Source organism: Lithobates pipiens, unplaced genomic scaffold (assembly GCF_037356315.1).
Source record: "Lithobates pipiens isolate NorthernLeopardFrog02 unplaced genomic scaffold, aLitPip1_a1.2 Scaffold_16, whole genome shotgun sequence".
NCBI classification, from domain to species: domain Eukaryota; kingdom Metazoa; phylum Chordata; class Amphibia; order Anura; family Ranidae; genus Lithobates; species Lithobates pipiens.
The window spans coordinates 124808037-124835394 of NW_027507748.1; the positions used below are offsets into that span (position 1 = coordinate 124808037).

Genomic DNA, 27358 nt, shown 5'->3' on the forward strand with positions numbered 1-27358 from the left:
GTCCTTTTAAGGACTGGTATAGGTGTACAGTATATAGGGTTGTACACGTATAATATACTTTCTTCCAAATATAGAAAGAATATTATACTTGACTGCTGCCCGATTCTGCAGCTGTCTTTTATCAGTGTAGGGACTGAGGGACAGTCTGCAAATCACTAGCTACTAGGTCCACAAAGGTCCTGGTAAGGACTGGTATAGGCGTACAATATATAGGGTGCTGGTGCAGGGCTGTGCTGCAGATTACTGCCCTATTCTGCAGCAGTCCTTAATCAGTGTAGGGACTGAGGGACAGTCTGCAAATCACTAGCTACTAGGTCCACAAAGGTCCTTTTAAGGACTGGTATAGGTGTACTATTTGGTGTGCAGTATATAGGTGTGTAATACATGTATAAAATACTTGCACATATAGAAAGCATAGTATAATGCATTTCTACTGTGCAGCATTGTGACTGCTGAGCGGTTCTGCAGCGATACTACAAAGAGTGACAAACGCAATTAAAAAAAAAAAGTATTATAACTGGTGTGATAGACCAGTGGCCCCCAAAAACGACAGATTGAAGTGGGGTGTTATATACCTTCTTCCACATACATACTGCACTTCTCTTGAGACTTTTGTCACAGGGTCATTTAAAAAATGACAGGCAGAGGAAGAGGCAAGCCCTTCTGCAGGGGTTGTAGGGGTAGGGCAATGGCAACAGGCTTGAGCCAAAGTGGCAAATTGCCGAAGGTGCCTGCGATTACGTCAAAAGACGCACCAGACTTGGTTGAGTGGCTCACTCAGCCTTACTCTTCTGCACCCGCCTCAGCCTCTCGATCTGCACCCTCTTCTTCACTCTCTATGTGCACCCCCAAAGACACTACCACCAACACCACCACCATCATATACCTTCCGATTGAGTCACAGGAATTATTTTCCGATCCATATCAAGACATTTCCGATGCGCAGCCACTCTTGGCATTGGATCAGGAAGAGGAGGTAGCAACAACTGCCACACAGGAATCTGACGACAGTACCCAGATTAGCCCAAGGAGGAGGTAGGTCCCCGCTGTTGCTGCCTATTTCGACATCTCTAATTATAGCGGTGGGGAAGGTGACGTTGATGATGACGTGTCTAGTGATGTCACGTGGGTGCCCACAAGAGAGGAAGAGGAGGGGAGTTCAGAGGGAGATATGGACCAGCAGATAGGGAGGAGAAGCAGGAAGAACTTAGTTTGCACAGGAGGGACAAAGCAGTCTGCGAATGTATCAGGAGCGAGGCATCAACCATGTACGGTCACATCTGACGCTCCCAGGACGCCGGCACATGGCTCCGCAGTGTGTGCTTTTTTTAACGTGTCTGCTGCTGACAATAGTGTTGCCATCTGCAATCTTTGCAGTCAACGCATTAGTCGCGGTAAGCCCAACACTCACCTAGGGACGACCGCCTTAAGAAGGCACATGGGCTGCCATCACTGAGCCCAGTGGGATCAACGGAACACACAAAGCCACACTCCAGGCACTTACCGTCCAGCCTCGTCTTCTACTTCTCCTTCTCCTCTCTCCTCACAATTGTCCTCCATTCCACCTTCCATCACGCCATCCTCACGTTTTTCTGCAAAAAGGCAGGCTTTCGTGGGCCAAATGTTGGAGCGTAAAAAAATGACGCCGGATAACCCTCTTGCCCAACGGTTGATGGCTGGCTTGTCAGAGCTGATAGCCCGCCAACTACTGCCATATAAACTGGTGGACTCGGAGGCCTTTCGAAAATTTGTGGCCATTGGAACACCACAAAGGAAGGTCCCAGGAAGGAAGTATGTCTCACAGAAGGGCATCCCAGAGCTACATGGCCATGTTCAGCGGCAAGTGAAAGCATCTCTGGCACACAGTGTCAGTGGCATGCAGACTTCTGCGGCCATTTGATGAGATCACCAAACTGGTCAGTCGCAGCCATGGCGCCATCACTGACATGGTACCTTATGCCTTCTTTATGGAGTGTGCATTGTGTCATGTCATTGATCAAGCCGTGGAGGAGCAGGAGCGGGAAGATGAGGAAGTCGCAATGCTGGGTGTATTCCCAGGAGGGGCTACTCTATCTGAGACAAATCAACAACAGGAGTGTGAAGAGGAGTCAGAGGAGGATGGTGCCAGGGCGGATGAGGAGGAGAAAAAAGAGCATGCTTTAAACCTTTCTGGGATCCCTGTTGTTGTGTGTGGATGGGGAGAGGAGAATGAAGAGGACGACATTATTTTGGATGATGAGCAAGAGCCAGGCCATCACACCGCTTCCAGTTTAGTGCAAATGGGGGGCCTTCATGCTCCAGTGTTTTAATAGGGACCCCCGTATAAAAAGCATAAGGGTCAAGGACCAGTACTGGGTGGCAACGTACTTAGACCCCCGGTACAAACACAAAATGGTGGAAATGTTACCACCGTCACAGAGGGCTGTCAGAATGGCGCACTTTCAGGCCTTGCTTTGAGAAATGCTGCATTCTGCTTTTGTGTGCGCTGGCAGAGGAGCAATTCCCACTCCCAGAGAAGGAGTTGCGGGTACCAATCCAAGAGCGCCTGCAAGAAGAGGCCGGTTTGAAGATGTGTTGGTGACTTCTGATATGAGGTCATTCTTTCAGCTGACCCATCGACAGGTCTCATCCGGATCCAGCATCAGGGAACGCCTAGACCGACAGGTGTCCGACTACATCGGGTTAACGGCCGATGTGGACGCTCTGAGGAGTGATGAACCTCTGGACTACTGGGTGGGCAGGCTTGACCTCTGGCCAGAGCTTGCCCAATTTGCAATCGAACTGTTGGCTTGCCCCTCGTCCAGTGTTCTGTCCGAAAGGACGTCCAGCGCATGCAGGGGGGATTGTGACTGATACGCGCCCTGGCCTAGTTCACGACAGTGTTAACTACCTCACCTTTATAAAAATGAATGAGGCATGGATCTCGGAGGAATTCAACACATGTGACCAGTAGACCATGTATATCTCTATAAACGATTTATTTAATCAGCAACACAGACCTTTTTTCTACATTTGGCTCACTTCCTTGTACAAAAAAAGCACACCGTACTATATGCCCGTACCCTCCTGTTTGAAGAGGTTGATATATTGTCATATTTTTGGGGCCCAGCAGCGAGTTGTTTTTATCAGTGTTGGTGCTCTCTATTGCGGTGCTGGTGTCGGTGCTTTTGATCATCTCCTGCACCCTCTTCATAGCCCACCCTGACCTTTCCTCTCCTCCATTGCCTTCATGCGCTCCTAAGTTCTAAATTGTCAAAATTTCACAGATAAAGAATGCTTGTAGTTGTCGATCCCAGATTCACTTCATACATGTGTCATGTCAGTGGCCATGTGGTGGGACTGTGTGCACAGCTAGTAAGTATTTTGTGGCTGAAAATATGACCTGTAGGTTTTTAAAGTTCACCTGCCATTGAAGTCAATGGGGCCCGCTGCGAACTTTGCGGTTCGCAAACTTTTGGCCGCGTCCGCGGTTCGTGAAACGTCCCGCCGGAAGTTCGTACATCTGTAGCCTGCATGTCCGAGCATTCCTACACCGACCTGCTCACACTGGGCTGTTAACATCTGTGCTGATAGCTGGAAGCCCAGCATGGATGACAAGTTCAATAAGCTGCTGCTGGTGATCATGACACACACTTCTGGATGATGTATGCCTGGGCACCCATACTGAGGGGGTGCAAAGCCAGCCAGAACAAGTACACCAGTCACCAGCCCAGAAGGAGGCCTGGCTCTACTCTAGGTTCCCCATGAGCGGCGGGCTGCATGTCGATTAGAAAGAGCCGATTAACACTGTGGTCGCTGTGGTGGACAACAAGGAGATTCAGCTCAGACCCCTCAGGTAAGCAACCCCCCCTCATGGCCAGGGGTGTCATACCTGTAACACTGTGACTGCTGGGGCTGGGAGCACAAGAGAGACCCAGGTATCCTATGTGTCATATTGGAGACTTCATCCTAGGGCAGAAAACGTTTTCATAAGTTAGCCGACTGACGCAGCTCCTTTCTTAGACCATCGGGTTGTTATGCCACATTCAGGAGAGGACTAGGCAGAACATGTTAACAAGTACAACAAAACCAGAACTTTCTAGTTCTGCCTAAGGGGCAGTCCCTTAGGTAACAACCCCCCAGCCTGCCTCCTGCAGCCTCCAGTTTTTTTTTCTGCCTAGTGAAGAAGGACTTGGGAACCTTGCAGGCCCATCGGTCCGTGCATTTTTTTTCTGCAGAAGTTTGCCTTTTGCGCAAGATTAAGATCCTGTGATCTATCAACAGCCAGCTGGGTGACAGGCTGGATACCCTTATCCTTGTAGTCTCCTCAGCCTGGCCAGTGAGCGTGTGCAGACCAGAGCTCTGCGCTGGGTCGGCCACGACATGCCCCCCAGCTCCAGGTGCGGCCGGTGGGCGTAATGCTCCGGGGCACACATCACCGGGCTACTGATGTCTTGGCCAGCAGCCATCCTGTACTGATCGGAGAGTGGGTCTGTGATGGAATGTTCCCCAGCTCGTCAGGACTGGTAAGTACAGCTCTCCCTGCCTCGTTGGGGCTGAGCAGCTGGACATTCCCTGGGAGGTCGATTTGGGGGTCCCTCATCTCCCTCTCTTCTCTCCCTATCCCCCCCCCTTGGGGGATGCTGCATGAGCTGTTGAGCGGTGTGTGTGCCATTGAGGGGGGCCCCCAGGAGCGGGCTCTCACCTGGGGAGGGGGCTGCACAGGGTAGCTGTTCCCTGAATGTCTGTAGGTCTCTCCCCTGGGTGTCTGGAGGCTGTGTCTGCTGATCGCTGTAGCGCTGTTTAACACCGTTTCCTCTGCCTGTTTTCACTGTCTCATTGCATACAGTGCTCTGCGGCCATTTTTGGTGTGGCCAGGGAGTAGCATGTTCAGACTCCATTTTACTGTAGTTCAGCGGCCATTTTGTTGAAGCCTGAACACATTTTTCATGCTCAGCGCTGTCCTCTGGGGCTCAGCACAGCACGGTTTTCTCTCACAAGCATTTGGGTTAGCTGACACAGGACACAGCACACCTAGCTGGGCAGGGCAGAACTCAGTCAGGGTGGTGAGTCCTGCGGTGTGGGCCCCTCAGCCTGCAGCAGTTAGGGTGGGACCATCACTGTCCCCAAGAGGTGGCAGACAGGGCAGGATCAGCATGGCTTCAGAAACTGTTTTTTCTTTCCCCGAAATCCAGGCAATTGCAACCGGTTCGCCTGCAGACAGTGCAGTGCCCCTGGACGCTTTGTCCGCGGTTCTTAACACCTTCGTTGCCAAGATGGAGGGGGTGTGCAGGTGCAAAGGTGGTAAAAAGCACCCCCCCCCCCCCCGTCCTCTGGGGAGAGCTCTGATACAGACTCGGGCCCCACTGAGGCTGGTGACCCCTGATTTTTCGTTTCAGATGAGGCTGACCAGGACCGATCAGACATTGAGGATGAGTCCGGGTCCGTGCGCGATACAGCACTTGTTGGAGCACTTATCACAGCTGTGCGTGATACCCTGAAAATACAGGATACAGCAGATCCCATTGCTGATGTAGTGGTCCCTTTTGGGTCCCATAAGCCAGCCCGTACACCTAGGGTGTTTCCGTATCTGACTTATTTAGATAAGTTCATATACAAGGAATGGGGTAGTTCGCAACAGACCTTTTCGGTCCCAAAAAGTATGGCGGTGTGTTATCCCTTTGAGGGAGAGCCTTCTCAAAAAGTGGTCGGCTCCTCCGGTCGTGGACTCCCCAGTATCCAGGTTAAACAAAGTAACCACGATGCCGGTAGAGGGGACTCCTGCCTTTAAGGACACCACGGACAGGAAGGCCGAGGCAGTGGCTCGTTCCTTGTTTACGGTTGTGGGGTCAGCAATGCGACCAGTACTGGCATCCGCACTTGTGTCACAGACACTTGCTGAGTGGGCAAAACTTTTGCACTGCGAATTGGGGGAGCAACAGGCTTCCCCTGTCTGCGTGGAACTAGCACACCAGTTGGTGCAAGGCCTTAAGTACGTTTGTGATGCCAGCCCTGGATACCCTCCCTCTGTTAGTGTCAGCAGTGGTGCTGAGGCGCCTGATTTGGCTAAAATGCTGGTCGGCTGACCAGGCATCTAAGAAAGCCCTGACGGATCCACCACTCCTTGGTGAGCAGCTCTCTGGAGCCTCATTGGATGACATTATTAAATATGGCACAGGTGTTAAGAGTACCCTACTCCCACAGGCCAGGAAGGCTAAGTAGCCACGCCGTAGGCAAGGGCCCTCATTTTCCGCTCACAAGCGGCTTTTTCGTCTGCCTGGGACTTTGGCTAAATGTCCCCAGCCCGACAGGACGACCTTTGAAGGACAAAAGCTTCCCTGGAACCGCAGGCCTGCGAGCAAAAGTGCTACCGCATGAAGGTTTGCCCCCGCCCGCAACATGGGTGAGGCTCTCCTTCGGGAGTTTGCAGCCCGGTGGGCCTCTTGGCTGTCCGCCCAATGGGTCTGCGATCTGATTTTACAAGATAGTTTCTCTCTTGGCCACCAAACAGATTCTTCCCCTCCGGCATACCTGTACTCCCGGCTTGCCGGGAGGCCCTAATTGTGCAGTAAGGGACCTGCTGAGTTGCGGGGTGATGGTACCAGTTATGGAGCTGGAAAGGTTCCAGGGGTCCTACTCCAATCTGTTGTCCCCAAAAAGGAAGGGGTATGTCCAATCTTGAACCTGAAAGCCCTCAATTACTTTGTAAAAGTATAGAGGTTCAGAATGGAATCAGTTCGCTCAGTAGTCTCTGCACTCCATTAAGGAGACTTCCTGGCGTCTTTGGACATCCAGGATGTGTACCTGCACATACCCATATGCCTTCGGCATCAGAAGTTTCTGCGACTTGCAGTTGGGGAAGCCCACTACCAGTTGTAGCTCTCCCTTTTTGGCTTGGCATCAGCCCCTGATTCTTTACCAAGGTATTGGCTCCTGTTTTGGCGTTGCTGCGACAACGCGGGATTGCGATCGTTGGTTACCTAGATGATCTCCTCCTGAGAGCATCATCCACCTCAGAATTAGAGGAGGATGTGCTGATCACAATGAAGACCCTGCAGGAATTTGGATGGCTGTTGAACCTAAAAAAAGTCGGTGATCGTACCGACTCAGCACTTGGAGTACCTAGGCTTACTGCTGGACTCCATGGAAGCGAGAGGTTTTTCTCCCTTCAGACAAGCTGCAGACTCTCAGAGCCGTGGTAAAACTGCTGATGAACCGCAGGTGGTCGTAGCTACTCTTCTGCATGCGAGTCCAGGGATTCATGGTGGCCTCCTTCGAGGCAGTACAGTATGCCCAGTTTCACACCAGAGTCTTGCAGAAGAAGATCTTGACAAAATGGCACAAATCTCCAATATCCTTGGATCGGTAGATTCAGGTGAGCCAGTCAGTCAGGGACTCCCTGCTCTGGTGGCTGATATCCCCGGCACTATGGTCCGGGAAGTCGGTTCCTACCTCTGAATTGGACAGTGATCACAACGGACGCCATCCTAACCGGCTGGGGTGGAGTAATGGGAGTTCAGTCGACCCAGGGCCTTTGGTCGGAAGAGGAATCCAAGTTGCCGATCAATGTGCTCGAGCTGCGAGCAATCAGGCTATGTCTCTCTACATGGTCGATAAGACTTTGAGGGCGTCCGATCAGGATCCAGTCAGACAACACCACGGCGGTGGCATATGTCAATCATCAAGGAGGAACAAGCAGCTCAGCCGCCGCACGGGAGGTCGCTCACATCCTTCAGTGGGCAGAGCGACATGTACCGGCTCTATCGGCCATTTACATCCCAGGAGTGGAGAACTGGCAGGCGGACTACCTAAATTGCCAGATGCTGGACCCAGGAGAATGGGTGTTGTATCCGGAGCTGTTCAGGCTACTGTGCCTGCGATCGGGCACTCCAGGCGTGGATCTACTGGACTCCCGTCTCAATCGAAAGGTGCAGAGATTCGTATCCAGAATAAGAGATCCTTGGGCAGGTGCGCTGGTGGCTCTGTGGGGTTAGTACCAGCTGATCTATGCCTTTCCTCTGCTAAAACTGTTACCACGTCTTCTCCGCAGAGTGGAGGCAGAGGGGATTCCAGTAATACTGATTGCCCCAGTGTCCCTGCTACGCAGACATTGCCCCCTGGCGACTGCCGTTACGAGAGGACCTGCGGTCTCGAGGTCTGATTCTCCATCCTGTTTTACCGTCGCTGGTTTTAACGGCATGGCTATTGAGAGCCAGGTGTTGAGGAACCGGGACCTTTCGGACTCTGTGATTCCAACTATGTTGAGAGCATGAAATCATCTTCTCAGAAGATATATCATCGTACCTGGAAGGCCTACATCTCCATGTGTGAGAAGAAAGGATGGCGTCCGCGCTCCTATTCTATATCCCGGATCCAGACCAGAAATTGGATTTAAGCACCATTAAAGTGGTTGTAAACCCTTACAAACCACTTTGACCTACAGGTAAGCCTAGATTAAGGCTTACCTGTAGGTCCAAGAAATATCTCCTAAACCTATACGGTTTAGGAGATATTTGCCCGAAGACAGACACCGCTGTCTACGGCGCATGCGCCGTAGACAGCGGCGCGCAGGCGCACTGAGCGCGGCATTTCCAACAATGGAGCTCGCATGCGCGGGAGTGACGTCATCGCGTCTCCGCCGAATGACAGCGGCGGAGCTGCGAGACCCCACCGAAAAGATGGATGCGCCGGACTACAGGGGACAGCGGTGACCTCGCTGGCTCCTGTGTCAGGTAAGTGACACATAATGGGCTACTATGCGATGCATAGTAGTCCATTATGCTTTGCCTTTGCAGGGAATGAAAGAGGAAGTAAACCCATTAGAGTTTACTTCCTCTTTAACCACTTAAGGACCAGGCCTCTTTTTCGGACTTGGTGTTTCCATGTTTAAAACAGTTTTTTTTGCTAGAAAATTACTTAGAACCCCCAAACATTTTATATTGTTTTTTTTCTAACACCCTAGAGAATAAAATGGCGGTCATTGAAATACTTTTTTTCACACCGTATTTGCGCAGCGGTCTTAGAAGCGCACTTTTTTTGGAAAAAATTCACTTTTTTGAATAAAAAAATAAGACAACAGTAAAATTAGCCCAATTTTTTTTTATACTGTGAAAGATAATGGTATGCCGAGTAAATTGATACCCAACATGTCACGCTTCAAAATTGCGCCCGCTCGTGGAATGGCGTCAAACTTTTAGCCTCAAAAATCTCCATAAGCGACATTTAAAAAATTCTACAGGTTGCATTTTTTGCGTTACAGAGGAGGTCTAGGGCTAGAATTATTGCTCTCGCTCTACCGATCGCGGCGATACCTCACATATGTGGTTTGACCACCGTTTTCATATGCGGGCGCTACTCACGTATGCGCTCGCTTCTGTGCGCAAGCTCGTCGTAACGGGGTGTTTTTTTTTTTAAAAAAATTTTTTCTTATTTATTTTAATTTATTTTATTTATTTTTACACTTTTTTTAAAAAAATAAATAAAATGGATCACTTTTATTCCTATTACAAGGAATGTAAACATCCCTTGTAATAGAAAAAAGCATGACAGGTCCTCTTAAATATGAGATCTGGGGTCAAAAGGTCCTCAGATCTCATATTTGTGCTAAAATGCAACAAAAAAAAAAAAAATCTGACATTTAAAAAAAAAATATAGCTTTAAGAGGTATGGGCGGAAGTGACGTTTTGACGTCGCTTCCGCCCTCCTATGGTATAGAGACGAGTGGGGGCCATCTTAGCCTCACTTGTCTCTATGCCCAGCTGACTGAAGGACCCGATCGCCTCCGCTGCTACCGACTGCTCCGGTAAGCGGCGGAAGGTGCGGGAGGGCGGCGGGAGGGGGGGTGGCACCTCTCCCGCCGCTGATAGCGGTGATCTCGCGGCGAATCCGCCGCGGAGACCACCGTTATCGTACAGCCGACCGCCGCCTGAAGAGATGGATACCTCGGTTGTGGCAGCAGCTGCTGCCGTTACCGAGATATCCCTCTTCAAAAAATGGACGTACATCGTCGTGCGGCGGTCGGCAAGTGGTTAAAGGACAAATATTAGCCTTGACTGTCTTTTTTTTTTTTTTTTTTCTTCAGCAGCCCCTGGTGTCTCGCTCTCTAGTGAGCACTTTTGTTCAAGGGGTCCGACATGTAGTTCCTTCGGTGCCTCCACCGTTACCCCCGTGGGATCTGAACCTAGTGTTATCGGCGCTTCAGAAACCACCATTTGAAAATATCAGAGATATCCCTCTGTTGACTCTTTCCCAGAAAGGGTTTTCCTAGTGGCCATTACATTGGCCAGGAGGGTTTCGGAACTGGCGGCCTTGTCTTCCAAGTCGCCCCATCTGGTTATCCACAAGGATAAGGTGTTGTGTTCGCAACCTTCTTTTCTGCCGAAGGTGGTTTCGGCGTTCCACATCAATGAAGACATTGTGTTACCATCTCTGTGTCCTAAGCCAACACATCCTAAAGAGGTGGTCCTCCATTCACTGGATGTGGTTAGGGCTCTGAGGGTGTATTTTTTTTCTGCTACGGCTCCCTTTCGGAAGTCGGACTCCTTGTTTCGGTGGCTGGCCCGAAAAAAGGCATGGCGGTCTCGTCGGCAACCATTTCCAGGTGGATCAGACAGATTGGCAATCTACTTTCCAAAAAGGGATAATTTGAGGGTGGGGGTTATACTGTCCTGCCAATTATCACTAGAGGTCGACCGATATGGGTTTTTCTCTGGCCGATGCCGATGCCGATATTTAGAAATCATGGCGGCCGATATATGATGCCGATTTTTTTTGGGCCGATATGTTAGGCCGATTTTATTTGATTTATTTATTTATTTTTAATCCCCCTTGATCTAACACACCTTTCCCACTGGAGCGTTTTAAGGCGATTTTGGGCTAAAAATAGCGCCTGTAAAGTGCCTGTAAAATGGCTCCCCTGCAGTCTGTGTGAAAGACAGAGTGCTTTCACACTGAGGCGATGCGCTGGCAGGATCTTAAAAAAAAGTCCTGCAAGCAGCATGTTTGGAGTGGTGTATACCGCTCCTCCACCACTCCTGCCCATTGATATGAATGGGCACCACTGCCGAAGCGCATGCAATGCGATTTGGCAGCGGTGCTTCATGGGCGCATTTAACCTCTTCCTTGGCCGCTAGCTGGGTTATATGTGCCCCACTAGCAGCCAAATAGCACCGCTAAAATGATGGTAAAGAGCCGCTAAAACTTGCGTTTTACCATCAACGCCTGCCCGCTCCAGTGTGAAAGCAGCCTTCATACGTGATACAGAAAATTTCTTACACTTAAACATTTATTAAACAAAACAAACCTCCAATCAGTTTACTTGTATGTATGATTTAGATAAAAAAAAAAAATTATATATATATATATATATATATATATATATATATATATATATATATATATATATATATATATATATATATATATATATATTAAATAAAAACAGGTAGTCAAAACTTTTGGACAAAAAAAAAAAAATGGGCTAACTTTACTGTTTTTTTATTTTATTTTTATTTTTTAAATGGTGTATTTTTTTTTCCCAAAAAAATGCATTTGAAAGACCTCTGTGCAAATGCCGTGTGACATAAAATATTGCAACAACCGCTATTTTATTCCCTAGGATCTCTGCTAAAAAAATATATATAATTTTTGGGGGGTCTAAGTGATTTTCTGGCAGAAAATACAGGATTTTTTACTTGTAAGCAACAAGTGTCAGAAAAGATTTAGTCTTTAAATGGTTAAACTGAGAACTCTACACACGGAGATGACTTCATTCATTCAAGTGTAAACATTGTATCTTTCTGTTCTTTTCTTGGCAGCCTGCCCAGAGTGGAGGAAAGGGTTGCTATGACGACTCAGTCAACTTAGACCATTCTATACAGAAGTCATTTCAAAGTCCCGCTGTAGTTCTAAATCGGCTTTTTATCAGCACAAATCGGCCGATGCCGATTATTTAAAAAACGGCAAATATCGGCCGATATATCGGCCGGCCGATATATCGGTCGACCTCTAATTATCACCTCAAGAAATGAGATGGGCAGTCATAAACTAAAAGCTGCATTCATTCCAGTAAACATCTCATAGTTTGTAGACACTGTAACTTCTGTGCAAACCAATAAATATACGCTTATTTTTATTTTTTTACCCAAGACCTGTAGCCTGGTACATAGACAAAAATTGAGTGTGTTGGATATTTGTATATATTCAGTTATATATCGGAAAAATAAAAATCCTCAGTGCTTATCAAATACCACTAAAAGAGAGCTTTATTTGTGGGGGAAAAATATGCAAACTTTTGTTTGGGTACAACATTGCATGACCGGGCAATTACCAGTTAAACAGCGTGCCAAATTCTCCTCTAGGAGTGTCAGTGCTTCCTGGGCTATTCATCAAGCTTCTGTTCAAGTTTGTAAAGCTGCTATCTGGTCTTTTCTTCAAGTTTATAAAATTTTACCAGGATGAAGTTTTTGCCTCCTATGGACTCCAGTTTCAGAAGAAGGGGTTTTGCCGCTGTCTTTGTATGGGGGTTCTGTTTGGAAATTGGGGCTTGTTCACCTTGTTTCTTTGTTTCCCTACCCACAGATTCATTACTTGGGACATCCCATATAGTAATGTTTGTTTACTCCTCTGTGTCCTGTGATGAACGATTAAGAAGTTAGAAAAGTGATGTTGGATTAATATATTTTTCTGCCAAGTCTGCCCTATTTTTATTTTATTTTTTGCGATTTTATTTATTTTATTTTTTTAATGGTTTTTGTATTTTGTTTTGCTAGTAAAATAATTTTTTCTTTTTGAAGTACATCCCAAATGTAGTTCTCTCGCTCAGTTTCTCATTGCTTGTTACAAAACTGATGCTTAGCTGAGCTGAATTCCTGCCTTTTTTTTATTTTTTATTTTTCCTGGCCAGTGTATTCATCTCAAGGTGGCAGCATAACTAGTGTAGTAATGACTTTTAACTCCTTTATGGCAAGAAAAGGATTTTATAGACAAATCAAAATCGCAATTTTACCACTAAGAAATTGTTGTTTGTACCTCTTTCCAAAAAATGTAATTTCTGACATTTTACAATTTCCAATAGTAAAATATTATGGGAAGAATCCTTACTATTTTTGGCTTTCATTTCTTTCTATCAAAATTTTATGTCCTGAGTAATAATTGGCAAATTGTAATGAGGTGTGTTATCTATAATGTGCGTGTTTAAAAAATTTTTAAGTTTTTTTTTTTTTTTGTACTAGCTTGGCCCATGTGTGAACTTTTTTTTGCTAATTAAATAACGTACAAGATGTCGTCTCCTGCATTTCCGGCTTCAAATGAAAATCGGATACCATTAACACAGACTGTAAGTGTTTTTATTTATTTTTATTTTGTTTCATAATACACCAATGAAAGGGTTTTTCTAAATTACAAAAATGTACCTGTTGATCCCGCCAGTAATTTTGTGAGTTGCTTTTTATGTGCTTTCTTCAGCACTCTCAAGCTATTATCAGATCTGCTTAATTCACTTTAAATACAGAACAACTCTGTATGTTTTGGAGGAGAGGAGGTGGTGGTATGGTGAGTGATCATTGTTAGCCTATGATAGAAATAAAATTAAAAAGGAAAAAACACCTAATAAAAATGATTGCAGCTCTAACATTTAGGCCTTGGTCACACCATGGTGCAGAGAGGTCAGTTTTTCTGCACGCATTCTGCAAGAGCACCAAAAAAACAATTGTTCTCTATGCCCCATCAGACTTTTGCCAAAAGGGCGTGTGCGTGGATCTTGTCTTGCATACTAATGGAACACAATTGTCAGCCAAAAAAAAAAAATGTCGTGACATACTACGTGAACTTTCAGCTCTTCAGCACAACCCTTTGGGAACCTTCTGCTAATGTCGTGTTTGGTGAGCATTGATTCCGAGCATGTGTGTTTGTACTTTGGACTTTTGTGTGACAGACTTGTGTACAGACGATATGAAAATCGGACAACAGACCGTTTGTCCGCCGAAAATTTACTAGCCTGCCATCCAACATTTGTTGGCCGAAAGTTGGACAACAATTGTCTGAAGGAGCGTACTAACGGTCAGATTGTAGGCAAACGGTCTGTCATCACACAATCCCCTGCCAACAATCGTATTGTTGTGCTTTTTAAGGAAATTTTCCCGCACAATATTTACTAAGTAATTTTTAACGAAGATATTTTTAAGATACAGAATCAGTCTATATGACACGGTCTATATATGTGAAACTTATTCACGGAGACGAGTGATCATACAAAATAGCTACATTTATTGGTTGACAGAAAACAAATATTTACATGAAATATTAAAATACAGATTACATTACTTGATCATTTTGACAATTACTGGAAACACCCTCAAACAGGGCGTAGTAGTACCTTGGACACAATTATCACCATTATCATTTCTCGGTAGAATCAATAACCATTTCATAATTGACAATTAAACAGAATGTCTGTATTTCACACATTTTTCTTAATGAATTCACAACAGTATTGTGTGTACAAGACTTTAGAACTGATTTTTCCTGTGAAGGATCTACATATCACACAATACCTAGGTCTCTGTCTAAGTTCCTGCAGGTGAGAGCTAAATAGTAGTTGGATCGGACATTCGCTATCTAGAAGGATATACATGCCTCCTGCATGTATACTTATCTGTCAAAAGTCTCCCCTGTCTGCTATGAGACCCGAAAAACTACAGATTTTGTGGGTGGGTCTGTTTTCCCAGGGATCAGTGGGTGGAGTCGTGATGTCAGTAAACTCCCCGCCCACCTCTACACCTCCTTATCAACATGCATTTTCTCCTGTGTATTTCTTACACTGAACTTCTGCTATGATCACGAACATCCAGTCAAAACCCAGAAAAGTCCCCACATGACTTCAGCATGACCAATCATGCTGAGGTGGGGAACAGCCAATCCTTGCAGAGCTGCTGAAGAAAGGAGTGGGGGAGGGAATTGATAAATAATGCATGTCTTAGACTAGTGCACGAGATATGTAAATCACCTGTCAATCACAGCAAGGGGGAAGAACGGACAAAGATTTCAACATGTACGTGCTTGCCTTCCAGCGGGTGGGGGGTCCGGTCGGACCCCCCCCCCCCCCCCGCTGGATGCGGAGGTCCGTTTCGCTTCAGGAGCGATCCGGGATGAGGGGATGGCCGTTGGTTTCTGGCCATCCCCTCTCGATCGCTTCTGGCGAATGAGAAGCTTCCCCCGCTGTGTATTGTAAACACAGGCAGGGAGGAAGTGATGTCACTCCCCTCGTGGCGCTCTTTTTGACCGGACGGCGAGGAGGGAAGACATCCAAGTAAGTGCACCAACACTACACTGACACGTAGGCACACTTTTCATCCCTGATCACCCCCCCCCCCCCCCCCGATCGCCCCCCCCACCCCTCCCCAGTCACAGTGTCACTGATTGCAGTGATCATTTATTTACTGATCACTGCATTTAGTGTCAGTTGTGACTGTAAAAAGTGTCAGTCAGCTAGTGTTAGGCCCCTTTAGGTCCAGGGTAGCCCCCCTAACCCCCCCCATAAAGGTTTAACCCCTTGATTGCCCCCCCAGTTAACCCTTTCACCCCCTTTTACCAGTGTCACCAAGCGATCGTTTTTCTGATCGCTGCATTAGTGTCACTGGTGCCGCTAGGAAGCTATTTTTTTTTTTTTTTGTTCACCGCCAGGTTTTTATAAAGGTTTTAACCCCTTGATTGGAGTTAACTCTTTCACCAGCGATCACTGTATAAGTTACGGGTGACGCTGGTTAGGTAGTTCGCTTTTTATAGCATCAGGGCACCCGCCATTTATTATCCAATAAAGGTTTAACCCCCTGATCACCCGGCGGGTGATATCAATTAGATTTTAGGGTCTGCGTCGCCCCAGGCAGTGCTAGGTTAGTGCCAGTACCGCTAACACCCACGGGCAAAGCATAAACCTCCCTTAGTGGTATAGAATCTGAACAGATCAATATCTGACCTGATCAGATCTATACTAGCGTGCCCAGCAGTTTAGGGTTCCAAAAAAAACGCAATGTTAGCGGGATCAATCCAGATACCTGCTAGCACCTGCGTTTTGCCCCTCCGCCCAGCCCAGCCCACCCAAGTGCAGTATCGATCGATCACTGTCACTTACAAAACGCAACACACAAAACTGCAGCATTCGCAGAGTCAGGCCTGATCCCTGCGATCGCTTATTTTTATTTTTTTTTGGTAGCGTTTTATACAGTTGCTGACAGCCTAGGTGCTTTTTTTACCTGAGTGTCTCACTAGTGTACCCCTAAATTTAGAGCCCCAAATGGCAAAGCGAAGTTACACTAGTGAAGAGGCCTACACGTTTCTGAGCATGACAGATAGTGAAGAGGAAGACACTGATCTGTCAGATTCAGGCTCAGAATATGATCCTGTAGAGGACAGCGGCTCCATGACAGATATCTCTGACGACGAAGATGAGGTCCCTGCTAACATCAGGTGTACTCGACCCCGATCTTCTGATGTTGTTGAGGTGCAGGAATCGCAGGTCCCTCGTATGGAGCAGAGAAGTACTAGAGCCGCTCATCCTTCTGGTGAACTGGCAAGCACCAGCGGCCTAGTACACCCTGGACGTACATCCAGCACTGCAGTATCAGGTGGTGACGTGGCGAGTCCTATAAGTGCAGTTCAAGCTGGCGAGGTGGCAAGCACAAGTAGTGTCCTGCTGCCACCAAGAAGAAGACAAAGGCAGGCCCGTCGTTCCCATAGTGCCCTTCCTGCAGAATTTGCCAATCCTGATTGGGTGCCCACCACTTCTGAAGCCCCAGTACTTCCCCCATTCACTGGCCAACCCAGTATTCAGGTGGATACAGCTGATTTTACGCCACTTGATTTTTATTCGCTGTATTTCACGGAAGATCTCTATAGATCTATTGTGGACCAAACTATTTTTTATGCTGGTCAACACATCGCCGCTAATCCCCAGTTGCCTTCCCTTGCCAGAGATTGGAAACAGTTACGGTTTCCGAATTTAAGACCTTTCTGGGTCTTTCCCTCAACATGGGCACACATAAATTCATGACGTTGCGGACTTATTGGTCCACGCATCCGACTGACCACATGCCCGTGTTCTCTAACTCCATGTCCAGGAAACGATACGAGCAGATCTTGCGGTTCATGCACTTCAATGACAATGAACTTTGCGTCCTCGTGGAGACCCTGAATACGATCGGCTCTACAAAATTCGGCTCCTCATAAACCACTTCAACCAACGTTTTGCAGACTTGTTTACTCCCCATAAAGTTGTCTGCGTTGATGAGTCCCTGATTAAGTTTTCTGGTCGCTTGTCATTCAAACAATACATTCCCAACAAGCGTACCAGATACAGGGTTAAGCTCTATAAGTTCTGTGACAGGACCACAGGCTATACATGGAGCTTTATGGTTTATGAGGGTAAAGATAGTCACGTAGAGCCAGAGAACTGCCCTGACTACATAGGAAGCTCTGGCAAGATAGTGTGGAACTTGGTGTCACCCTTGTTCAGAAAGGGGTACCACTTTTACGTGGACAATTATTACACGAGCGTGCCACTGTTTAGTCACTTGTTTGATCATCAGATTGGAGCATGTGGCACCGTGCGACCTAATCGCCGGGGCTTTCCCCAGCGGCTTGTAGATTCCCGTCTTAGGCTGGGGGAGAGAGCCTGCTTTCAGTGTAATAATTTGCTCGCTATGAAGTGGAGGGATAATAAGAATGTTTTCGTTCTTACCTCCCTTCATGCAGACACGACGGTCCAAATTCATATGGCGACTGGTATTGTGGAGAAACCCTTCTGTGTTCACGAATATAACAAAAATATGGGAGGGGTGGACCTCAATGACCAGTTGGCGCCGTATCTAGTTGCCCGTAAGGCCAGACGCTGGTACAAAAAAGTGTCTGTTTACTTATTTCAATTGGCTTTGCTGAATGCTTATGTGCTATACAAAGCTTCAGGCGGGACTTTAACCTTTCTTTTCTTCCAGAGAGAGGTTGTCACAGACCTTCTGTATCCAGATGGTTCTGCACCTCACCATTCCCAACCAAATGCAGTAAGCCGGCTGCATGAGAGGCATTATCCTTATGCCCTCCCGAGTACCCCTACTCAACAAGCCCCCCCCCCCCCCCAAAGAAGATGTCGTGTCTGTACCAAGCGCGGATATAGGCGTGACACCTGTTATTGTCCACGCTGTCCTGGCAATCCTGGACTTTGCCTTGGTGAGTGTTTTTGAACGCTACCATTCACAAGTGAAGTATTAGCGTAGGGTACAGCATATCACAGGCTAGGCACACTAACACAGGGTCTCCCAAGATGCCATCGCATTTTGAGAGACCCGAACCGTTACAGTTGTTACAGTTCAAAAATAAATAAATATATAAAAACCAAAAATAGTTGTCGTTTTATTGTTCCCTCTCCTCTCCTCTCCTCTCCTCTCCAATTTTTTATACTTTACTGTTTTATTGTTAACCATTTTTTTTTTTTTTGTTTTCAGGTACGCCATTCAGCTGCAGCGTGTATCTATTTATCTTGACAGCAATAGCAGTTGCTCCCACGATACATAAAGCCATGACTCCAGTGCTGTAGGAGGTGATTTCACCACCACAGTTAAAAAAAGAAATAAAAAAAAAAGAGCATATATGCTGAAGCATGAGGGCAGCTCCTAATGCTGCATACGGTCGAAATTCCGACGGAGGGCTTGCCCGTGGAAAAGTTTGACCGTGTGTACGTGGCATAACTTTTTTGTGGGAGGATGCCCCCATGCTTCGGCATATATAAATGGTGCATGTATGTCCATCATTAGATGTGGGTGGATGAAGGGAGGTATTCTAATGGTGGGCATACCCACCGATCAATCTTCTTTTTTTTTAATTTTTTTTTTTTTTTTTCGGTCAGCAAATAGCTTGGGGTGTCTACTTTCCAAAATGGGGTCATTTGGGGGGTTTTGTGCTATTTTGGCATTTTATGGCCTTCGAAACTGTGATAGGTAGTGAGGAGTGAAATCAACTCAGGAGAAGCAGCAAAATGTATTTTGGGGTGCAATTTCACATATAACCATGGCATGTGTGAGCAATATATCATTTAGTGACAACTTTTTGTAAACTTTTTTTTTTGTTGTTGTCATTATTCAATCCCTTAGGACAAAAAAAAAAAAATATTCAATGGGCTCAACATACCCCTCAGCAATTTCCTTGGGGTGTCTACTTTCCAAAATGGGGTCATTTGGAGGGGGGGGGGTTGTTTTTATATCGTAAAAAATAAAAATTGCAGAGGCAATAAAATAGAAAGCTTTATTTGTGGGAAGAAAAGGACGCAAATTTCGTTTGGGTACAACATTGCATGACCGCGCAATTACCAGTTAAAGCAGTGCGAAATTGTAAAAAGACCTCTGGTCCTTAGGCTGACAATTGGTCCGGGGCTGAAGTGGTTAACCGAGCACCCTGGTAGAGATGTGTTTTTATTAGCACTTCCACATTTGTGGTGCAACACAGAAAAAATGTCATAGCTTGTGTGTCACCCACAACAAGAGGTTGCCTGTCCTTTTTAGTAAATAGGGATTAGCTCGGTGATTGAATGCATAGGGAAATTGATCAGCCATAACATTACTAACAACTAATGGAATTGAGCTTCAGGCTGAAGACCAGTTGGAAAAAGCTGCTTGCACGAACCGCTGCAGGTGTCAATGTAAAGTTGGGCCCCTTTCACACTACTTCGTCTCCATTTTACTGTGCTTTTGATGCGATTTCAGGGAATGCCTGTGTAACTCACATCAAAGTTGGATCAAAGTAGTACAGGGACTACTTTGAAGTTGGTGCAACTTGAATCGCACAGATATAAATGCTACTCATTGGAAATCATAGGGTATGACTTGTCATGTAACTTTGCAGTCCCAAGTCGCACAAGTGTGAAAGGGGCCTTAATGACACCCCCCCCCCCCCCCAAATCAGACAGGAAGCTGTTCACATAGGGTAAACACCCATGCAATCTGATTTTCAGGGCGGGCCAAAAAAAGGGTCCTGCACCATTTGGGGCCAAATGCGAGGCAAATTCAGCCATACAAACTGTGGCTGAATTTGCATTGCACAGACCTCACATGGGATGTGCACAGCAGTGCAGTGCAAATCCCATGCGGTGTCTGTGATCGCACCAGTGTGAACCCAGCCTAATTGTGAATGGTGTCTATTGTATTCCATTTCACATAAAAATTATTATACAAATAACATGCCAAATGGTGAAAACAATATTGCAAACAAGAGCTTATAGATACCTTCAATTAATTTATAAAGTGCCAATAAAGGTGAAATGAAAATCCTAAAACTACAAACAAGACGCAGGTTATATAACTACACTACTACCTAGTTAAAACCTCAAACATTTGAAAGTGTACAGTGTAAGTCCCTTTTTAACCGCTTGCTGACCGTATACAGTACATAAATGGTGGCAAGGTGGCTCCCCTGCACTTAATCACGTTCCTAGTACATGATCTGTGTGGCGTGCTTAGGGAGCGCCCCTGCTGTGCTGCCATCAGTACGAGTCAATCAGCGGGTGCCGACCGCTGGTTGGTTGCCGGTGATCAGCTCTGGAGATTACCAAAGAGAACCCTGTATAGGTAAACAAATACAGGGCTCTCTTCTAACGGCAGCAATCTGCTTTTTGTTTTTTGTTTTTTTTTGTTTTCTCCTGCAAAGCAGTAAGTTAAACAGCACATTGCTTAGTAAAAACACCTCACACAGTAAAACATGTTGGCCACAGATGTTAACCCTTTCCCTGCCAATGTCATTAGTACAGTGACGGTGCATATTTTTAGCACTGATCACCATATTGATGCCACTGGTAAATAAAAATTCCATGAATATATTCCGTAGTTTTTGGACTCTCTAACTTTATTGCAAAACAGTCAATATATGCCGTGTGTGTGTGTGTGTGTGTGTGTTTGTTTTTTTTTTTTTTTTTCCCCCTCTTTCGTTCCTTGACGGACACAGCTCCTTTAATAATTGAACCTTAGGATTATCACGCCACCTGTAAAAACAGCAAGACTGCACAGCACCGCCCAGGGGGTGGTCCCTCTAGCTATAGCCCCACACACTGTTTCCTGCAGCCCAGTTTTTTTCTGCCTAGTGTAGAAGGACCTGGCTCCCTGAGTGGACCATTGGTCCTGGGATTTTTTTTTTCTACATTTTTTTTTTTTTTTTGATCCTGTGATCCACAATCAACAGCCGGATGGGTGACAGGGTGGATAATATATCCTTGTAGTCTCCCCAGCATGGCCATCGAGTGAGCAGACCCTAGCTACGTGCTGGCCACGACATGCCCCTTATGCTCGGGTGGCCGGTGAGATATATGCTCAGGGGGCCACATATGACCATGCTACTGCTGTCCATGTCAGTGTGCCGTGGCCAACAGCCTCCCCGTACTGTTCGGGTGATGAGTCTGTGGTGGAATGCGTCCAGCAATCCCAACAAGAAGGATAAGTACAGCTCTTCCTGCCCCGGCAAGCTAAGCAGCTGGGCATTCCCTGGGGGCCTCTCACTCTCCCTTTCCTCTCTCCCTATCCCTCATTCCCTCCCCCCCCCCCCCCCCCCCTCTGGGGGCTGTTGTGTGACTGGGCATGAGGTGCGGTGGATGTACCCAGGCCAGGTGGGCTGCATTGACTGTTGGGGTCCATTTTTTCTTTTCTGTCCTTTTTTTCTTTGCTGTGTGGTGCCTGAGTAAATTTACCTCCAGGAGAGGCCGCTGCGCCGTTTTCCTGTAGTCCTATGCAGTGTATGGACATTTTCTAGAAAGTTTGACGGCCATTTTCTTGGTGATTTTTGTACTAAGGATGCCCGGCGGCCCTTTTCTTGTAGCCTCGGCGCGTTTTTACCTTTAGTGCTGGGACTGTGTGCCTCAGAACAGCGCGGTTTTCACTCTGAGCACTTTGTGACTAAAACAGGGCAGAGTGGACAGCGGCAGCATGGCGCAGCACTCTGTGCTGCGGAGGGGCCCCTTAGTCTGTGAGCAGCTTTGAGGGTGGAATTTGTGTACCTTGCCTTAAGTCCCTAAGTTGTGGCAGGCGAGTGAGTCAACATGGCGGCGGAAGCTGGCACTTCTTCCTCAGACATCCCTGCTATTGCAACCGGCTCACCTGCAAAAAATACGATGCCTATGGACGCTTTGTCGGCGGTCCTGGAGACCTTTTGTTGCCAGGGTGGAAGTGGCGTGTGGGCGCAAGGGGGGTAAAAAAACGCCCCCTACCCCCAGTCTTCTGGGAAGGGCTCTAATTCAGACTCGGGTCCCCCTGTGCTGACTTGTCTGGGGATGTGGACCAGGACCGTTGGGACAGTGAGAATGACTCTGTGTCTGGGTTAGCGCAGGAAAAAGCGCTAGTAAGCGCACTTATCACTGCGGTGTGGGATACCCTAAAGATACCAGATGAGGTGGTGGTCCCTTTTGGGTCCCGCAAACTGACCCGTACGCCTAAGGTGTTTCCGTATTTGACTTATTTTGATAAGTTCATCTAAAAGGAATTGGGAAGTCCACAGCGGGCCTTTTCAGTCCCAAGAAGAATGGCGGTACGTTACCCTTTTGAGGAAAGCCTTCTGAAAAAATGAACGTCTCCTCCGGTAGTTGACCCCCTGGTATCCAGGTTAAATAAAGTAAACACGATTCCGGTAGAAGGAACTCCTGCCTTCAAGGACCCTGCCATCAGGAGGGCCGAGGCAGTGACCCGGTCCATGTTTATGGTAGTGGGGTCAGCGTTACGACCTGTGCTGGCCACGGCCTTAGTGTCGCAGATGCTTACTGAATGGGCAAAGCTGTTGCACCGTGAATTGGAGAAGCAAGTCCCCCCCGGTCTGTGTAGAGCTGTCAGACCAGCTGGTCCATGGCCTTAAGTATGTCTGTGATGCGCCCCTGCATACGGTCCCCCTGCTTTCTAGAGCATCTGTATCAGTAGTGGCGCTACGGCGCCTGATTTGGCTGAAATGCTGGTCTGCGGACCAGGCATCTTATAAATTTTTTTTTTATGTGTATATATAGTTTATAATATTTTTACACTGGTGGAAGGTTAAGGAGCCACACCGTAGGCAAGGGCCTTCTTCTTCTTGTTCTTGTTCTTGTTCTTGTTCTTGTTCTTGTTCTTGTTCTTGTTCTTGTTCTTGTTCTTGTTCTTGTTCTTGTTCTTGTTCTTGTTCTTGTTCTTGTTCTTCTTCTTCTTGTTCTTCTTCTTCTTCTTCTTTTTTCTTGTTCTTCTTCTTCTTCTTTTTTCTTGTTCTTCTTCTTCTTCTTTTTTCTTGTTCTTCTTCTTCTTCTTTTTTCTTGTTCTTCTTCTTTTTTCTTGTTCTTCTTCTTTTTTCTTGTTCTTCTTTGATTTTTCGTTCCTTCCTCTCCATTAGATGGTGATCACAATGGATGCCAGCATGACTGGTTGGGGGGGGGGCATTTCTGGGAGTATAGTCGGCCCAGGGCCTTTGCTCGTGGGAGAAATCCCAACTGTCGATCAATGTGTTTGAGCTTCGGGCGATCAGGCTGTGCCTCTCCGCATGATCAAGGAGGCTACAAGGGCTTCCGATCAGCATCCAGTCAGACAACGCCACGGCAGTGGCATACGTCAACCATCAGGGAGGAACAAGGAGCTTAGCTGCAGCACAGGAGGTCACTCACATTCTCCAGTGGGCAGAGCGTCACGTGCCAGCCCTGTCAGCCATATACCTTCCCGGGCTTCGAAAACTGTCAGGCGGACTACCTAAGTTGTCAGATGCTGGACCCAGGGGAATGGTCGTTGCATCTGGATGTGTTCTGGCTCCATTGCCTAAGGTGGGGTACACCAGATGTGGCTTCTCGGCTCAATTGGAAGGTGCAGAGGTTTGTATCCAGGACAAGAGACCCCTGGGCGGACTCGTCAGACAGACGCGTTGGTGGCTTCATGGCGGCATTATCGGCTGCTTTACCCCCCCCCCCCCCCCCCACTCAAACTTCTACCCCGTATGCTGTGCAGAGTGGAGGTCGAGGGGATTCCAGTAATTATGATTGCCCCAGATTGGCCTCGGCGTCCTTGGTATGCCGACCTAGTACGACTGGTGGTGGATGTTCCTTGGCGGCTACCGCTGCGAGAGGACCTTCTATCGCAAGGTCCGATACTTCATCCTGCTTTACCGTTGCTGTTTTTGATGGCATGGCTGTTGAAAACCAGGTGCTAAGGGACAGAGGTCTGTCAGACTCAGTCATTTCCACTATGCTGAAGGCATGGAAGTCGTCTTCTAGGAAGATTTACCATCACAACTGGAAGCCTTACATCGTGTGAAGAGATAGGGTGGCGTCCGCGCACTTATTCAGTTTCCAGGATCCTGCTGTTTTTGCAGCGAGGAGTGGATCAGAAACTTGCCACTTGCACCATCAAGGGACAGATATCGGCTGTCTTTTTTTTTTTTTTTTTTTTAACAACGTCCCTTGGCGACTCACTCATTGGTTGTTATTTCTGTGCAGGGGGTTGGACACGTAGTCCCTCCGGTTCGACCTCCACCACCAAAAGCCGTTTGAAAACATTAGGGAGATTCCCTTGTTGACTCTTTCTCAGAAAGTAGTCTGCCTGGTGGCTATTACATCTGCCAGGAGGGTTTCTGAGTTGGCGGCCTTGTCATGCAAGTCTCCCTACCTGGTCATCCACAAGGATAAGGCGGTGCTACATCCGCCCTCTTTCCTTCCATAGGTGGTTTCGGCATTCCATCTAAATGAGGACATTGTGTTACCTTCCTTATGTCCTAAGCTGACACACCCGAAAGACGTTGCATTACATAACCTGGGCGTGGTCTGGGCTTTACGGGTGTATGTCTGCTACGGCTCCCTCCCAAAAATCAGACTCTATCTCACTGGCTGGTCCGAAAAAAAGTTTAGCAGTCTTGCGGGCCACCATTTCTTGGTGGATCAGACAGATCGTGGTTCAGGCCTATGCCCCCTTTTCCTGTCACGGCTCATTCCACCAGGGCAATTGGAACCTCCTGGGCTTTCCGACATCAAGCGTCTGTCTCCCAGGTGTGTGAACTGAGCTGCAGGAAACAGGGTGATGGGTTATAGCCAGAGGGACAGTCTTGATGTTTTTACATGTTCTGCCTAGTCCTCTCCTGATGGTGGTGTGATAACCCTAAGGTCAAGAATTAACGGTGCTGTGTCCGTAAATGAACTTCAGAGTAGGATTTTACGGTGAGTACAAAAATCCCCCCCCCCACTTTTTTTTTTTTTTTTTCCAAATGTGTTTTTATAGCAGAAAGTGAAAAAAAATTGAACTTTTTTTGGTCTTTTTTTATTTATTTATTTATAGCACAAAAAATAAAAACTGCAGAGGTGATCCAATGCCATCAAAATGTTTTATTTTGGTTCAGTGTCGCACGACCACGCAATTGTCAGTTTAAAGCAATGCCATATCGCAAATAATGGTCTGGTCATAAAGGGGTTTAAACCTTCCGAAGGTGAAGTGGTTAAATTAATGTATTTATTCCTGACATTATTTGGGCTATCCTGTCAGTTTCTGAATAGAATAATTTAGTATGGTGTTTGTATATTTCAGTCACCTGTAGCCATTATAGTGGTCACAAAATCCTACTGAAACTGGCATTATAGTGCATTTCTTTTATACAATATTGGGGTATATTTTATAGCTTTAATTTAGTAAATATAATAATGCTAAAGTGATGGGCTTGCTGTTTTTTTTTTTTTTTTTTTTTTTTTTTTTTTTTTTCTCCCCTTTTTAACTTTTATTTTATTTTAAATGCATAGGTTCATCGTAAATCTGTTGGAAGGACTCCCCTGAAGACACTTGGTGTTCTTGACCCGAATAGTTTAAATAACCAGAGGCTTTCTCTTGCTAAGCCACCAAGCAACACAAGTCTTTTTGATAAGGTACAAAATTATATAACACAACCAAGATCAGCATTTTATGTAGTCGCATGTTTGTGGACAGGAAACGCATTATTTCTACATAAGGCCCCTTTCACACTGGGGTGGGAGGTGCGTTGGCGGTTAAGAGCTGCTATTTTTAGGGCCACTAGCGGGGCGGTTTTACCCCCTGCTAGCGGCTCAGAAATAGCCGTGCTGCCCCACTGATTTCAATGGAAGATGCTGTTAGCGCGACTTTTTTTTTTTTTTTTTTACCATCCTGCTAGCGCATCGCACCAGTGTGAAAGCCCTCGGGGCTTTCACATCGGAGAGAGACAGCAGTGGCTGTTTCAGGTAAGTTTGCAGGCGCTATTTATAGCCCCTGCAAAACGACCCAGTGTGAAAGGGGTCAAAAATTGAAAGCTTTCCATTCTGAGGTTGGTATTTTATATTGATCAAAGATTAAAGTGGTACTTTAATATAGAAAAAAGAAAATGCGAACAGGCAGTTTTTTCAGTTCATGGGTCTCTTTCTTACCGTACATCACAGGACACGGAGCCATAGTAATTACTATGTAGGTTATAGGCCACCTTCAGGTGATGGACACTGGCACGCCCTAAGTTAAAAAAATGCACTCCCTATATAACCCCTCTCACTCGTGTGAGTACCTCCATTTTTTTCGCCAGTGTCTAAGATGTTGGTCACGAGTGAAGATCTGCTGAGCTCCACTGGAGCAATCCTTGCTGGGGCTAGCCATGCAGACCAGATCAATTCAAAGTGTCTTTTTGGGCAAATTTAATGGTACTCAGGCCTCGTATCCGAAGAAACAAGAGTTTGCCTGTAAATACTTCTTTTAGAGAGCTGGACCCCGGGATCCAGTACTTTTTGGTAGCAAGACCATAAGGTTTTACTGGTGGAGGTGCTGTTTCAGGACCAGGAGAGTGGGTTTACTCTAGTATCCCCAGCTCCTGAAGGTTTAACGGAACCCACAGTGAAGGGTGAAGATTGAGTCTGTTGGTTTACCACAGAAAACCCTGCGGCGAGAAAGCTAAGTGGGGTTTTCTAAGAACATTTAAAAAAAATTTCTTATGAATGTCGCCTTTAAATTGGTAAATGTTGTCATGCCTATGTGTCACCACTGGGGGCTGTATTGAGCACTTAAGATTGACGATGCTTTTCAGAGAGCTCACATTTGTCCCACAAACAGCAAGTTTCTCTTCTCCAGTAAGTCTGGGGGGGTTCCCGCTCCCCACCAGATGCCCCCTATGCCGCTTTTTTTCTTACCCTCTTCTCGGGGAAAGGGTGCCAAAGGTTTAAAAAAAAAACGGATTCCAGGCCCTCCCCTGCTATTCCTCCTTCCTCCCGGTGGATCCTATAGGATCAGGGGCTCGCGCTCACGTGGGAAAAAAGCTATTGTTTTTTTTTTTTTTTTTTAAAGGGGGGGGGGGGCGCGCTAAGGGCCATAGGCATAACGGATCCCCGTCCATTACTCAGGACCCTCGTACCGAGGAACAAGGAGCGAGGGATGGC

General features: G+C 46.7%; 1 protein-coding gene across 4 annotated transcripts in view; it reads left to right on the top strand.

The window, feature by feature from the left end:
• Positions 1-27358, top strand: part of SPAG5 (sperm associated antigen 5) — a 191205-nt gene that overhangs the window by 3348 nt on the left and 160499 nt on the right. For 3 of the 4 annotated variants that reach the window (XM_077480426.1, XM_077480428.1, XM_077480427.1), the window contains exons 2-3: positions 13212-13315; positions 25730-25852. In XM_077480426.1, the coding sequence (XP_077336552.1) occupies positions 13259-13315; positions 25730-25852 (180 nt within the window). In that variant the 5' untranslated portion in view covers positions 13212-13258. Of the gene's footprint in view, positions 1-13211; positions 13316-25729; positions 25853-27358 lie in introns of those variants that run through there. The other variant, XM_077480429.1, reaches the window with a different exon arrangement.